This window comes from Mirounga leonina, unplaced genomic scaffold (assembly GCF_011800145.1).
Source record: "Mirounga leonina isolate KUSES-001 unplaced genomic scaffold, KU_Mleo_1.0 Mir_154, whole genome shotgun sequence".
NCBI classification, from domain to species: domain Eukaryota; kingdom Metazoa; phylum Chordata; class Mammalia; order Carnivora; family Phocidae; genus Mirounga; species Mirounga leonina.
The window spans coordinates 23,269,036-23,286,185 of record NW_023270389.1 but is presented as its reverse complement, the minus strand read 5'-3'; the positions used below and the strand labels follow the sequence as shown (position 1 = coordinate 23,286,185).

Below are 17,150 nucleotides of genomic sequence, written 5' to 3'. Positions count from 1 at the left end.
TTTGGTACATGTTACGGCCAACCAACCAGATGAACTGTTAGAACCCTTTCTAACTCCCCAAGCTTCAACTCCCAATGCAGAATCTCTGCTTAATGAGTCCATATCAATAAATTATGCCTGATTCAACTTAATGTTTCTTCTACCATTATCCTGCACCCTAATATCCATTCCCACACCTGTTCCCCAGATATTGGTCTGTATATGTTTGAGAACTCAAGTAGTTCTTTTGGAGTATAACTTCCTGAACACGTGGTGAAAAATAAAATAAGTAACATATATGCCATCTATCTATCATCTACCTATTTATGAATCACTTTATAAAGGACTCCTAACATAATAGTACAACCAATTAAAATAAGGATGACATTCCCTTCTCAACTTGCTCTTATTAACACAGACGAATTATTTAATTTATTTAAATTAATTATTTAGATTCTAAGGGAAGACAGCCACCATTTAGTTAGCAATAGTATTCAAGATCCTAAAGAAAGCAGAAAAAAGTACTATTTTCTGGGTTTAAAGCACTAGGAAAGGCAGTAGGCAGTTGAAATCTCTGTACATTAGTTGTTTCTGAATGACAGTTTTGAAGGCTCAAGGGAAAAGAAATTAACCACCAATGTGGAAATACCACCAAGACAATAAATTAGCTAGGTTTCAAATTCCACAGAGACCAAAAAACGCAGAGATTTAATCAAATACACATACACACATACATGCACACAAACGTACACAAAACCAGATTGCCAAGGATGTGTGAATAGGCAACTTGATGTGTAAATTTAAAACAAACAATAAAAAAAGAGATTGAACTCATAAAAGTAATTGACTAGTTTTGATTTTCTTTTAGGGATAATAACAGAAAGATGGGTGTTGTTTATGGGGTGGGGGAAGAGGGAAAGAGGAAGAGACGAGAAAAAAACAAAGAGAGGGAGATGTAGTCTGTTCAACAGCAGTAGAAAACTAGCCTAAATTTGTGGATTATTTAGCATTATCTCTAAATAGAGAACCTGGAATTTTTTTCACTTGGACATAAAATTAAATTTTGACTCTTGAAGTTATGGGATTGGAATGACAGGTTAATGGAGGTTCTACGTACTATGAGTAAACCTTATATTCACAGAATAATAGATGAAATAGAAAGCTACCTAAGAGAATATGTAGGTGAAATATCTGATTTTTAGATATGGAAAATAAAGTCAAGAAACTGAAATAATTTTTGTTATTCCACCAAGTGATTAGCTTTAAAAAGAAAAAGCTATTACTTGAACCTAAATTCTTGAGTAATTATTTGGCTTTAGAATTTATGTTAGAGTATTACTACAGATTCTCTTAAGTTTTGTTTATTTTGTCATGAGAACTGTGAAAATTGTCACTATTTTTCAAGAAGCTCAGTTGGTTTGTTTGAAGTCATGAAGTATTGGCTGGATAGGATTGAAAATACAACCTAGTATTTGATTCCAAATTCAGCATTTTTTAGAATATAGTATTGATTATTCTCTAATTATCTCTATGATTCTGAAAATATGTTGAAAATACATCTAAATACAGGACACCTGGGTGGCCCAGTCGGTTGAGCGATCGGCTCTTGATTTCTGCTGGAATCATGATCTCAGGGTCCTGGGATCCAGCCTTACATGTGGCTCCATGCTGGGCGGGGAGTCTGCTTAAGACTGTCTCTCTCCCTCTCCCTCTGGCCCTCTCCCACTCCTGTGCTTTCTCTCTAAAAATAAATAAATAAATAAATAGACAATACATCTAAATACAATGTAACTAGTTATTGTCTATCTCTATTTAGATCACAGACTAAGTGAACTTATAAACTGAGCCTTTATAGAAAGTACAGAAACATCTTTGTGTGAATTTTTTTTTTTTAATATAAAGAAATTTCCATGGAACCCAAAGTCACTAGCCAAGGTGTATATGGATTTAAATATAGATGATGTCTCAAGTATTCTTGCAATTTAACTTTCCTTTAATGGAAAACATTAGATAGGAATTCTTCTATAAAATGTTAAACTAAGGGGAAAAAGAGAGAGAGAGGCAAACCATAAGAGACTCAACTATATGGAACAAACTGAGATGGAGGGGAGGTGGGCAGGGGTGGGCTAAATGGGTGATGGGATTAAGGAGGGCACTAGTTGTTATGAGCATTGGGTGTTGTATGTAAGTGATGAATCACTATATTCTACACCTGAAACCAATTTTACCATATTTATTAACCAACTAGAATTTAAATAAAAACTTGGGATAAAAAATAAATAAATAAATAAAATGTTAAACTAACATATCTTCAGTGGTTTCATTTTCCTCTGTTTTCTTTAGCAACAATTCAGAGTGTCTTCAGTCATAAATCAGATAGCACAGTTTAAGGCTATTTTAAAGCCTATAAAACTATTCTTAAGGGAGCCATGAATCCAGATTACAAACAGTCACTTTCAAACTACTGAGCGAATTGATTTATTTTAAAATACCACTTTATTCCACAGATTGCTCAATAACCTTATGACATGAATCACTTCAATAAAAAAAATTGAGAGGAAGTTGAATTGGGTCATTTTGGGATGTGTGTGTGTGTGTGTGTGTGTGTGTAGAGTGTGGAAAAGAATGTTTGATATTTATTGTGATCCTGACACTTTCTGCCTTTCTGAAAACAATGAAAGTAATTAAGCTCTTTTAGGCATAAGAAACATTTTCTCATTTATAAAGCTGCCAATTCTTATTCTTGTGAAGAAATATTTTTAGCCTTTTTAAAAGCCATATTAAGTTTGATAAATATTTGGAGAATATTTAAATATTTAAAAAATAATAATGCCTTAAATTTATATGAAAATTGTTGATTAGATATATGAATTTTTCATTTCCGTATTGAACTGTATAAATATGGTCCCAGAAGCATTTCATATAAAATATGTCTTATTCATGTTGCTATAATATAATATGTCCATTCAAGTTGCTATAACAAATTACCATAGGCTGGGTATCTTATAAACAATAGAAATGGATTGCTCACAGTTCTGGAGGCTGGAAGTGGGAGATCGGGGTGGCAGCATGGTCATGTGAGGGCCCCCTTCTGATAGCAGATTTCTTATTGTATAATCACAGGGCAGAGGGGCTAGGGATCTCTCTGGGGTCTTTCTTCTAAGGGCACTAATCCCATTCATGAGGACTCCACACCCATGGCCTAATCACCTTCTAAAGACCCCACCTACTAATAGCATCACCTTTGGGGTTTAAGATTTTAACAAACAAATTTTGAGGGGACATAACATTCAGATCAGACCATAGCAATATGAAAATATCTTTTTTTCATTCTCATAAGCATTAGTATTAAATCTTGATTTTTCACATTAATAATTATATCAGTCGTCTGATAATTAAAATACAAAACATCAAACCATAGTCCTCTCGTTATTCATAGAAATAGTGAAGAATAATTTATAGAAGCAGGGCAGGGCAATAAATGTCCACTTTAACTTAAATATTGTTCTCTTCTTCAAATTCATGAAACTAACCAAGGAATCTTTACCCCTGAGGGTTTGTTTCTAGCACCTTGATTTCTTGTGAAATATGGTCACTGATAGAGAAAACTGCATCACAAATATGAGTCACAACCTGTCTTTTTCATACCCATTTCTCCCTTTTATATAATCCCTCATAATTATTTCTTCCTCTCTCTTTTACTGTCTTTTCATACCAGATCGTGAGCCATAATATTAACTAATATTTAGTGAGCATTTGCTGAGACAGGCACTATATTATACCCTTTTCAAGTATTATCTCTTAGATCGTCTCAAAAACACTGTGGGAAAATAAAAATATAATTACCATTTTTCGATAGGGAAATGGGAATAATCTTAGGCGGTTTAGTAACCAGGAATACAGAGCTGCTAAGTGATGAAACATGTATTTAAACCCAGGTCTATCTGATGGCCAGCACACTTGCTTTTAAGCATTCTATCACTCTGACTCTAATTCAGGAAAAGGTCCTATGATCAAGGCACTTCTGTGTCTCCAGCACACTGTGTCCACTAGATGGTGTGTCACGTTCAAAACATAATAGGGTCAAATCAGATGATGAAATGACAGCAAGAAAGTATATTTATAAATGGACCTTTTTAAAAAACACACAGGCATACACATACATATTCTGTACCCGGGAATAGAATAACTAATGCTTATTTCCACTGAAATTGATATTGTCAATAATCATTTTAACTAAGATATATTAATGTTATTATTATATGTGGAAATTTATAGTTGGCACATGTTTTCTTTATACATTAATGTATTAGAAGAATTTGTACAACATTTCTATGAGGTAGAAGATGGGCATTATTATTATTCTCATTTTACTTAGTGATTAAGCAGTTTTGTTGTAGGAACAAAGCTAGGAAGTAACCAAAATATCATTCAAATTTGTAATCTTATACATAAAATTCTATTCCTTTTCATTATGTCATATGGAAGGATGGGAGAAAGACCTGCAAATTCCAAACATAGAGAACAATCTATTTGTTGTCAGTTTCGATTTCTAACCCTCTATTCCTTCTAATTACTTTTTTTGGTACTTAAAGTGAAATATACAAAGAAATGATACTTATTTTATTGAATACTTGACAAAAAGACCTCTCGATTCCTATGGATTTTATGTATAAATCATGCTATTCTTTTCTTAGGGAAGTTCAAAACAAGGATGAATAGGGTATTCAGTAGTGTTTAACTAACACATACATAGGCTTCAGTTCATGTTCTAGATATTTACTTGATACAATTCCAGGTATATATAACTAAGAAAAAGCATTCACAAAGAGATAGTGTTTCATCCTCTACTTGAATTATGGGACTTGCAAGGCTACTATTTCCACGTATTTGTAGGAAATCAAACTGTTACTCACTGGAACTTATGACTAGAAAAATCACTTCAAATAAATGTAAGATTGTGATTAACAAAACTCTGCAAGACAAATGTCTAAATACGAATGTTTTCATTTTTGCTACAGAGTACATATAAACTGAAACTACTGAACAAGGATTGATATTCTTTACTGATGGTAGATATTAGTCATGGCTTATGTATTTTACTCCCACAGAAGAGGGTTTTCAGTATATTATCAAATGGGTGAGACTAGAGGAAGTTAAGACTTATAAAGGTATCCATTATTGCAAAACCAGGCAACAGTCTACATTTTAATACTTCCAACGTAAATTCTATATCTCAAATAAGTTTTCTAAAAATATTTTAATAAAATGTTCTCTTACTATGGAGACTTGAAAGTTAAAACAAACTATTTTTAATATCACTCACTGTTTTGAAACAGAAATATGGATCAATATTTACATTTTTCATTGAATTTAAGTGTGAGATAGTTTCATAGCTTGCCACTAGGAATTGTACGCAAGTCATTAACTGAGACTCCATCATTTATATTCACTTTTAAAGGATTTTATTGGATCTACCTCTTGATCTTACTTAAATTGGTAATTTAAACTCTATTACTTTAAAAGCCAGCAAAACATGCCTGTTAGAGCTGAAGTTCAAACTTCAGTCAATAGAAGGGAAACACAGTTGGCAGATTCATGAACGTTGCTGTTATGCACAGTATAATTCAGGAAACTGTTCATTTGCATTACATGCTTTTAGTAAGTAAAACTTCCTGCTTTGATCTGTGTTGCATTTCATTTAACTTCCTGGTATCAAAAGCAACAGTTTGAAACAGGAAACTCTTATTTATTAAGGGCCTACAATCAAAGGAAAGCTTCTTACTTTAAAGTCAGATTTAGTAGTAAAAAAGTAAATTAAAATAGACTCTCTGAGTTTGTTCATTGTTTTCCTTCCTCTGGAGAATAGCCTGATTTAAGTTTTATTTGTGATTCTAGAATACATTTGTGAAATATTAATATTTATAACATTTTTCACTTAGAATACTGAGAACAGTTCCTGAAATATGTTTTAATATTTTAATCAAAAAAAAGGTTTATGTGGTGAATAATTAATGTATGAATTAAATAAAAAGTGCTTTTTGTTTTCTTCTGGCTCAGAGGAGTGAATTAAAAAAAATTCACATTTTACAAAGTTCATTTCAATGCCATCTTTAGAAAGAGCAATAATTTAAAAATCTTTTAAAATATTATTAATTCCAAAAGTAAAACAATTTTCATAACCTTTATTTAAATTTCATATAAAATACCTGTTGGGATTTAGAAAAGTCCATTACATTGACTTTATTTGAAGATTTAAATTATTATTTTTTGTTTGTGTTCCAAACAACTCTATGCGAGCTAGTCATTTGATGACAGATGCATGAAAAATGAAATCCTTTCATAAAAACTTATATTGGAGATGCAAAGCTATTTTATCTGCTTCATATATAAGTTCAAAACAATGTATTTTCAAATAATATTTTTAGTAACAACAAAGTAAATCAATGATCATGATTTGTTCTTTCTGTGAAAATTCTCATGAGCTATATAATGATACCAAGTTATTAGCAAAAATTATTAGCCTATCTCCAGGTTTCAGTAGTTCCTAAGATATCTAATTATCAATATCCATTTCCTTTAAAGTCTCAGATATCCATCAGTGTAGAAGAGTGGGAAGACACCAAAGACTCCAAAGAACAAAGTCATCACCGAAGCAACCACCGCAACTCAACTTCCAGTGACCAGTCAGACCATCCCTTACTGCGGAGAAAGAGCATGCAGTGGGCCCGAAGACTGAGCAGAAAAGGTCCAAAACACTCTGGTAAAACAGCTGAGAAAATAACCCAGCAGCGACTGAACCTCTACAGGAGGTCAGAAAGACAAGAGCTTGCTGAACTTGTGAAAAATAGAATGAAACACTTGGGTCTTTCTACAGTGGGATATGGTATGCTCTTTAAAAGTATTGTATGCTATGGACTTGTGATTCTTGCCATAGTCTTTGTGTAGTTGGTTCAGATTTAGTAAGTTAAGAATCACATTTTTGTTTCACAGGCCAGTTTGAAGGAACTACTGACACATATCTAATACAGAAAATTATAATGATGACAGTAAAAGTAAATGCTAGAAATATTAAGTGTTTGCTTAGTTCTCTAGGCACTCTGCTGAACTTATTATATGAATTATCTTACTTTTAATTTTCTCCCAAACTTTCCCATTTTAGAGATAAAGAAACTTAGTCAATAACTTGCTAATTAGCTTTTTAATAGCATGGCTGAGATTTATATCCTGTTCTGTCATGCTCTTACACACACACACACACACTCTCACACACTCACACACTCTCACACACACACCCAAACCACATTTTATTCTAGGAACTGGGATAATATGAATTTGAGGCATTGGCAAGTAACTAAATGTACCAGTCACAAATGAACCAAATCCATAAAATTTGTTTAGTTTCTTGTGGTCCAGAAATAAAAGTCTACAAAAGCTTTAATTTGAAGCTCAAATAGTATGTGATTTCATATAGCGTAGATTGCATCAATAATTATTAAGTTCCTGTGTTGATCTATGATTGCCATATAGACCAAAAAGCACAGCTTAAATAAATAATGCAAAGATAATTTTAAAATATATTCTTTACTACTCTATGAATTTTATTTAAAAAAGAAATTTAGTCAACTTAGAGTAAAGCCAGATGATAAAGTGGTTTTTGTTTTATATATATAACTTGGGTAAACCAGAAGCTAAGATAATATAAATATCATGCAGGTTAAGGATAAAATGGAATGCATTCTATATTTGTCCCATCTCATCTTTATTATTAAAGTCTCAACTTGAAACAGTGTATATAGGGAGAAATTTTAATTATTGAATTAGGTAGAGTTTAAAAGAAGTTAACCTGCTAGAACTATGCAAGGTGCTTTATGTGTATTTTTTCATTACTCCTCATAACCCTGAGTGGATAAGTGTCCCACTTTACCCTAAGAATTTGAAGCTTAGAGCTTAAAGGCCTTGCTCAAGGGCATACAGTTGAAATGTGTTGGAGTCAGGATTCCATATGTAATTGAAATAATTATTTAGTACTTACTTAAACATAGTACAGACTAATCTGTTAGCAATAATTTTAATATAATCATACAAGGTCTTACGTTAAAGAGTAAATTCAAAGAAAAATTGATCTTCCTTTTAAAAACTATATTAATAATTCTTTGCTAATTTGATGACAGTATGATTGTATTTCTTATAGAACTATAGTCCTATATTTATGTGTACTTTTGTTAGTTATTATTCAGCTACTCTTTCTTTTTTTGGAAAGTTCTAGTAAATGATTGTTCATCCAAGTTCCAGCTGTGTTTCATGAACATTATAACTCAAGGCTGGTCCTGTAAGCAGTGTGGCAGATAACAGTTTGACTCTAAGAGACACAAAAATGCATGAACTGGCTGCATGGGAGAATCATCAGGGAACATATTATGTTTTTGCTAATGAAACTTCTATCAGGTACCTTGCATTTAGTTATTCTTGTGTTTTTTTTTTTTAAATAAATCTGTTAATTTAATTCTCACACTAACTCTTACAGAAAAGAAGAATGGATATTGTCCACCTTCTTTTTTTCTCTCTCTTTTCATCTTTCTTTCTTCCTGTCTCTGTCCCATTCTAATCATCTATTCATCCATAGGTCCATCAATCCATTCTAAGGCCATGTACTAGCCACCTTTAATAACATAAAGTTTATGAAAACAGGATTGGGATTTAACACATCATGAGCTTCTGGACTTCTCCATGTGTTCCTAACTCACAATAATTCATCCATCCAACAGATAATATTGGGCTACACTGGGAATAGAATAATGACCTATTCACATAGGACCTCTGCATTTTTGGAACTTATATTCTAGTATCAGCCAGTAGGCTCATTGAATTATTTAACCTCTCCAAGCCTCTTTTTATCACTGTGAAATGGAATTAATAATGTCTGTCTTATAAGTTTCTTGTGAGGGACAAATGGGATAATGAATAATAATGTGCTGAGCCCAGAACTGGCATTCAGTTAATACCACAAATCTTCCATTTATCGATTTAAGTACTACTGTATGTACATCTGTGCTTTATACATAAAAGGAGTAGATTTTTCTTTGCCCACCTCAGCCAAACCAAACAAAACAAAAACAAATTTTGTACCCTCAGGGGCAATATTGCCTCCATTGAGGATGCGTGCTTTAAAACAATTATTTTGCATGTTTGTCTTCCTTCCTTGAGAGAAAGGGAATATCTTGCTCATCTTTTCAACTTTGGATCCCCAATATATTACACATTTCCTGAAACATAGGAACCCAGTAACTGCACATTGAATGTGTGAACAAATGGAGTGCTTACAGGTGAGAAAACAGGGTCTCAAATATAAATGATTTCCTAGCCTACTAGACACTCAAGTCAGTATTTTAACTTACGACTTTTGACTCTATGTCTCTTTGTATTTCCACTACACCACATGTTCTTTGTGCATATCATCAATATTCTATAGTAATTTATAGTTGAAAAATGTTTTAACATACATTAAAAAAATGCATGATGATTGATTTAACCATAAGTCATAATCTGCTTTTTTCTGAGTTAGGTCTGGCATGCTCCAAAAGAATGAATAGATTACTTTTGACCTCTTGGATATGAGACATAAAGGAGGGGGAAAGGGAAGAGTCAAAAGATGACCATTGAGGGTTTTCGTTTGAACAATTAAGTATATGGTGGTGACATTCACTGAGCTTAGAGAAAGAAGACAAATATGTTGGGGTAAAGATAATAAATTTAACTCAGTCCTAACTAGGCAATGTTGTAAAAGAAGCTGGATATCTGCTATCTGGTTCTCAAGAAAAAGAAATGAGATTTTATATAGACTTAAGACTCTATATGCTGATAGAGCATATGGATTTTAATTAAAATCGTAGGAGTAGATGAAATAACCCCTGGTAAAGGACTATAAGAGAACTTTGGAAAACATTTCAAGAATGTTAAGGGAAGAAGTATTTTTTTAAAAACAAGAGACTGAAATGTCTAGAACTGAATTACCCAAAATATGATAGTATGCTATCAATTGGTTACATGATTTATCATGACATTGATCCTTTATACTTTCAGAAGGCCATGTGGGGCCTGGGGTGGTCAGAGGCACTCCTCAGGCTGGTTACTTCCAGCCATAAGCAGTTTTGTCTGTTACCCCAATGTGAGTACAAATATCATTTGTTATATGTTCTATGATGTGAAAAAAATGTTGGAAAGTATTGGACTGAGATATAGGGGGCAATGATTAATAATACCAAAGAGTGTCATTGAGTGATAGATCATTGATAGACCTTGGTAAAAGTAGTATCAGTTAATTAGTATGTGTGCAAGCCAAATTTGAGTAGCTTGAGGAATGATGTGAGGTAAGGATTTGAATATAGTGGATTTAAATATATTAGAAACCCCAAGGTATTGGAAATTTAATGTTCTATCTCATTGCTCCACCATTTATTGCTTCTATTGACAAAATCATGTCACCATACAAGATAGATGTGGGAACTCCAATTATTTTGTCCACATTCCATCAAGCAGGAAGGAGAGAGATTACCAGAGAAGGAAAGTTCTCTTCAATTAAAACATACTATCAAGTAATTGCACTCACCATTTCAGTTAAGTCCCATTGGCAAGGAATATGTCTTATTTTTGGTGGCCCAAATCTAATGTTAAAGAAGACAAGAAGAATTACTCTATTGAGAGACAACTGTCTGTCTGCCACAGCAGATATTTTTAAGAAGTTTCATTGTGAAGGAGAGGTGAGAATATGGAGTTAACTGGATGGGAAAGTGGAGAGGGAAGCGAGACTGTTTGTTTTGAAGAACAGAGATACGAGCATGTTTATTAAAATTGAGCCATTAATGAAGAAGTTGAAAATACAGGAAAAAGATCATAGTTGGAACCTTTTGCTTTGGTAATTGGAAATGGAGAAAAATACATGTTTTAAATGCAGTAAACTTGTAGGTATTTTGACAGGAAGGTAAGTAACATTTCATGTGGTATTTCATAACGCACGTTGATATGACCAATATTATTTTCTAAATCTAGAAATTCAATTCTGGAACATATCTGGCCCCAAGGATTTGAGAGATGGAATTTGAAGACCTCTATATTTTGGTAAAATAGCTAAAGTGAAAATCTACAAATTCTGCTTGCTTTCCATTGAATTTTTTGGGGAAATTTCACTATAATTTTTTAAAACTTCCCCTCAAAGTTCATGGCATTGTATACAACAAACTGGCCATGTGTTTTTGGGGCAAGTCACTATCGCCCTGAAATTCATGTTCTTTAACCATCAAATGAGGATAATAAAGCCTTCCTAAAGGGGTATGGTGTAAAATAATAAAATGTATGTGAAAAAATGACTTTTTAATCTGTAAGCTATACTGCAAATATGAATAATTATACTTTTCTTTATGTTCATAACTGGCATTATTCTTCAACAATCTATTTAGAATAGCTCTCACATTCACAAAACAAAATTATTCTTTCTAACTATTGACAGATTCTTAATGATTAGCTCACAGAATGGCGCACACTAGTGAGTATAAATTGGCAAGTAAGTCTTCCTAGTGTGACTGCTCCTACAGGTGTTAGCCAATTTTGACATGGATTGTTGTAAGTTTCATACTGTTACTAAAAGATAAAATGCCAAGGTAGAAAAAAACCAAATCCTTTTAAGTGACAAAGAGATAACTACTAGTTATCCGCTGGCTTTCATTACATCTATCAGAAGGTCTTAGTTTCTTTCTAAAGTAACTTTATAATTGCCTGAAATAATGGACAAATTAAACAAGTACTATTTTTTTTAAGACAATAAGGAGACTTAATCCTTTCATTCTCTTTCTTATGGGAAAGAAATAAGCAAAATTAACAAAAAGGACTGTTATTTCAACCCAAAGTTATGATAGATAAGGTAGTGGTAGTAGCAATACTAATAGTAATAGTAGTAATAGTAGCAATCATCAACTTCTCATATTCTTTTGTAAATCAATTATCATTTTATGTAAGTTTTAAAAATTTTTTCCCAAAATCTTAGTCAGTAAGTCAGGTACCTTTTCTAGTGCAAAATTATTTACAAATTTTCCTAAAGCAAATTACCAAAGAGGGAAAAGTTACCATAGCTAGATATTTCTTCAAGAATGGTGGAGGGTGGGAGGGATGGGGTGGCTGGGTGATAGACACTGGGGAGGGTATGTGTTATGGTGAACGCTGTGAATTGTGCAAGACTGTTGAATCACAGATCTGTACCTCTGAAACAAATAATACATTATATGTTTTAAAAAAGAAGAAGAAGAAGAAGAAGAAGATAGCAGGAGGGGAAAAATGAAGGGGGGAATCGGAGGGGGAGATGAACCATGAGAGATGATGGACTCTGAAAAACAAACTGAGGGTTCCAGAGGGGAGAGGGGTGGGAGAATGGGTTAGCCTGGTGATGGGTATTAAAGAGGGCATGTTCTGCATGGAGCACTGAGTGTTATACGCAAACAATGAATCATGGAACACTACATCAAAAACTAATGATGTAATGTATGGTGATTAATATAACATAATTAAAAAAAGAAGAAAAAAGAATGTTTTGCAGATTTTAGACTTAGGAGGAATAATATAAGTATCTGAGGTCACTGTAACAAAGTCATCAACAATTTAGCATTTCAAAATTAATTGATTTTAAATTTTTATTATTTTTGAAATGTGTTGTTTACCTTTTTCCTATAAAAATGAGTATAAGAATACTGATATGCAAAATCAATATACTCCCAGTATAGATTCCCAGAATATGGATGATTTTATGTTACTCTGTATTTCCAGAACTGATTCTCATGAGGAGGCGGTCAGAAACAGAAGGATACATAGATGAGCTTGTTTTATGTTAATCTCATTCTGTATATAGAATATTAATAGAAAAAAACAAGCTCAATGGTTTTCTCAATAGATAAAGTAATGAAGTTTTCAAAAGGGGTAATTGTTGAGCTGATAATGATTTCTGGTAAATGGAAATATTTGGACAATGAATTTTTCATATATCCCTAAATTAAAACTATATAGTTTTGTTTCATGGATTTGTAACATGTTCTTCCCAGAACATTAAATGCAGTCAACTGCATTTAAATATACATACATTTTATCATTATGACTAGAAGTTCAAATGTGTTTTAGCATGTGTGTAAGAAGAATGTGGCCAATTTGAATAAAATGAAATATTTTTTACCATTGAGAAAAAAAGTTTATTGGTTGAATGAACTTTTACTCAATATTTTTTGAGAGGGCAGAGAATGGCTTCCTAATTGCATTAAGATAACAAAAAGAAACTTCCAGTTATGATGACTATTTATGTTCTCAATTTAAATAACTTGAAAAAATATAGATCAATAGTGTGCAGACTCTGGACAAAAGAAAGCATATAACTTTGTTACTTGAGGAAACGGAATCAAATGAATTAAGACTTATACTGTCTAGAAGTCAATGAGATGGACCCAAAATAAAATATATATTCATATATATGAGCTTTTCCAGTAGAAAAATCAATCAACAGAAACAGATCCAGAAAAATGTGAATATTAAAGTAGCTATTACAGTATGGTTTATATGCTCAAGATGTAGAGGAACACAGAAGCATGATAAGGAGAGAAACTAAAGATATAAAAGAGACCATACTGAACCTCCTAGAGGTCAGAATTTATAAAAGAGACCATACTGAACCTCCTAGAGGTCAGAATTTATAAAAGAGACCATACTGAACCTCCTAGAGGTCAGAATTTATGATGCAGTATTAAAAATGAAATGTGTGCTGGATGACATTAACATCAGGATAACTGTTGCAGAAGAAAATATCAATGAACAATAAACTATCCAAAATGCAGAATAGAGAGGGGGAAAAAATAAAAACCTTGAAAAAATAAAGAGTGTTACTTACTGGTGGGACAGTATCAAGTAGTCATGCAATTGGTGTCCCAGAAGGAAAGAAGAGAAGAGCTATTTGAAGAAATAATGACCAAAATTTTTCCAAATTTGATGGGAACTCTATTCAAGATCTTAGAAGCTCAATGAAGCTCAAGCCATATACCAAATGAAATAATGCCAAGATACAGTATACAAAATTGCTGAAAAACTTCAAAAGGAGCCAGAGAAAAAAGACACTTTATGAATGAAAAACAAATACACTTGACTCTTGAGCAACACAGATTTGAACTATGCAGGTCCACTTATACATGGATTATTTTCAATAAATATACATACAATACTCTAAATGTGTTTTCTCATCTTTATGATTTTCTTTACAACACTTTTTCTCTAGCTTACTTTATTCTAAGAGCACAGTATATAATACATACAACATACAAATATATGTTAAGTGACTTTATTGGTAAGGCTTTTAGTCAGTAGTAGACTATCAGTAGTTAAGTTTGGGAGAGTCATACGCTACAAGCAGATTTTCTACTGCACAGGGGGCTGGTAACCCTAATTCTTGCCTTGTTCAAGGGTCAGCTGTACAAGGATGACAGTAGACTTCTTGACAGAAACTTTGCAAACCAAAACACAATAGAGGAATATCTTTGGAGTACTGAAAAAAATAGTTTGCCTAAAACTTTATACACAATAAAAATATATTTCTAAAATAAAAGCAAATAAAGACTGTTTTAGACAAACAAAAGCTGAGAGAATTTGTCAACAACAGATCTGCACTATGAGAAATGTTAAAGGAAGTTCTTAAGACAGAAGGAAATTAATGCCAAGTGGAAATTTAGATCTAAAAAGAAATGGTAGGGGAGCCTGGGGTGCTCAATGAAAAGAGCATGTAACTCTTGATCTTGGGGTTGTGGGTTCTGGCGCCATGTTGGGTGTAGAGATTACAAAAAAAAAAAAAAAAAAAGATAAAAAGAAATGTAAATATTGAGAAAATATAAAATATATGTTTTTATTTTATACATTTTGTTTAAAGACAATTTACTGTTTATAACAAACATTTTAAGATTTATAGAACATATAGAAGCAAAAATGTATGACAATAATACCTCAAATAATAGGAAAGTAGAAATGGAAATATAATTTAGTAAGCTTGTTATACTACACATGAAGTGGCATGTTATTTAAGCATAGCCACTGAGAAGTTAAGGCTGTATATTGTAAACCCTGGAGCAAGGGCAACAAGTATAGCACATCTGATTTTGTTTAAAAAAAAAAAAAAGGCAACCATCCTTGCTTGTTTATGTATTATCTATGGCTACTTTCACTTTATAGTACAAACAATTTACTAAATGCAACAGAGATCATATGGCCCAAAAGCCTGAAGTATTTACTACCTGGCCCTTCACAGGAAAACATTTGCCAAATGATGACCAAGAGAAACTACAAAATAACTAAATTAAAGAGATATAACAATGCCCAATAGTGCAAATACATTGGAATGATTATAAGAAGAAATCTTTAAAAATCTCAATCCAAGCAAGGTAGAGAGGGGAGAAGAGAGGAACAAAAAACCATATGGGAAAAATAAAACACAACTAGCAAGAAGGTAGATTTAAACCCAACTATATTGATATTTATATTAAATATAAATGGACTAAACATTTCAATTAAAAGACAGAAGTCATCTTATTAGATTAAAAGAGGCAAGATTCAACTCTGTATTGTGTATGAACCCACCAAAAATTTAAAGAAACAAACAGGTTAAGAGTAAAAGCATGAAAATATATATTTCATGCAATCATAAATCCAAAGAAAACTGAGTGGCTATATTAAAGTAGATCCATGCTGTAACATGGATGCTTGATAAACATGTGAAGAAGAAAAAAGCCACACAGAAACACACTGCGTATTTCTAGAAAAGTCATTGTTCCTAGAAATCACTGATTGCTAAGGTTTGGGAGTGAGAGGAACAATTGACAATAAAAGGGCAGGAGGGACCTTTTTGGCATTATGAAAATGTTCTCTATCTTAATTCTGGTATAAGTTGCATTACTGTATGCATTTATCTAGACTCTGTGCACTTGGAATTAGTGAATTTCTTTTTTTTTTTAACCAGCAAGTCTATGAAGTAAACAGAACAGTGATGATTATCCTAAGATAATTTAAATGTTATGCTTAAAATCATATAGGAAGTTTACAGTTAAGTTATAAGTAAACCTATAACTAGAGATGCCTGCTCCTCTTGTGAAGATTGTATCTACATAGCATACTGCCTTTCAAGAAAATTGCTTAAAAGGTGTATGAAGACAAGGACTTTGCCTACCTTTTCATTACTCTGTCCCCAGATTTAGCATTGTGACTCTAATCATGTCCAGTTAACATTATTAACTGACTAAACTGAAGAACAAAATAATACATGTGTGACAAGTTATGATTATTAACTGTCATAAAAATGCCTCCTATAAATCATATGGAAATACTACAGGAGAGCTATAAAATTGGAAAACATGTTATTTTAAAATTGTTCAAGTAATATGTTCAATATATTTTTCTTCAATCTCAGATATTATTTCAGGTGAAGTATCTTTAAATTTAAAGCAGTGTGTTCAGTTGTTAAAATGAAAAAATAAAACAAATAAATAGGGTCTTTCCAAAATCTTTTAGACTTTCTGTAGTATATTTATTCTACTTTTTCAGATTATCAACTAGAATCATAGTTTTAAATTTAGAAGTATTTCACCTGAAAACATATAGCACACATTTGAAAAATGTAATTAATGTTCTATTTAAAAATAGGTGTGCCTATAACCCTTACTTTGTAAACAATCTGTATCACTTTGGCCCACATCACTTAATATGGAATATCTGTCATCATAATATTTTGAAAGAAAATAGCATTTATTGAGCAAGTCCCATTCACTGGGATACACAAAAACCTCTGAAAGTCAGTACTTGGTGGGGCAGGGAGGGGCACACACAGCAGAGAAAGCATTTTAACAAAGCAAAACTGGACTTTACACCATTGAAAAAATATGTTCTTAGACATTATTCACTTTTACTTTTATTAATTTTGTTTTTGAATTCTCTATCATATTAAAAAAATTGCAAGGGGGTTTTGGTCTTTAATATTTATAAAAGGTAGTAGATTTTAAAAGGTTAGGAAATATTGAATACTGTATTTTAAAAGGAAAATTGGGCCTACAAGAACTAGTTTTGTGTATGAAGCTTGTAAGTGATGGAGTAGCTCTTGACAGTTGAAA

The 17,150-nt window shown here is 32.3% G+C and overlaps 1 protein-coding gene across 2 annotated transcripts in view; it reads left to right on the top strand.

Annotated features, from left to right (window-relative positions):
- Positions 1-17,150, top strand: part of KCNT2 (potassium sodium-activated channel subfamily T member 2) — a 379,267-nt gene that overhangs the window by 347,364 nt on the left and 14,753 nt on the right. For both annotated transcript variants that reach the window (XM_035010164.1, XM_035010163.1), the window contains exon 25: positions 6,565-6,865. In XM_035010164.1, the coding sequence (XP_034866055.1) occupies positions 6,565-6,865 (301 nt within the window). The remainder of the gene's footprint in view (positions 1-6,564; positions 6,866-17,150) is intronic.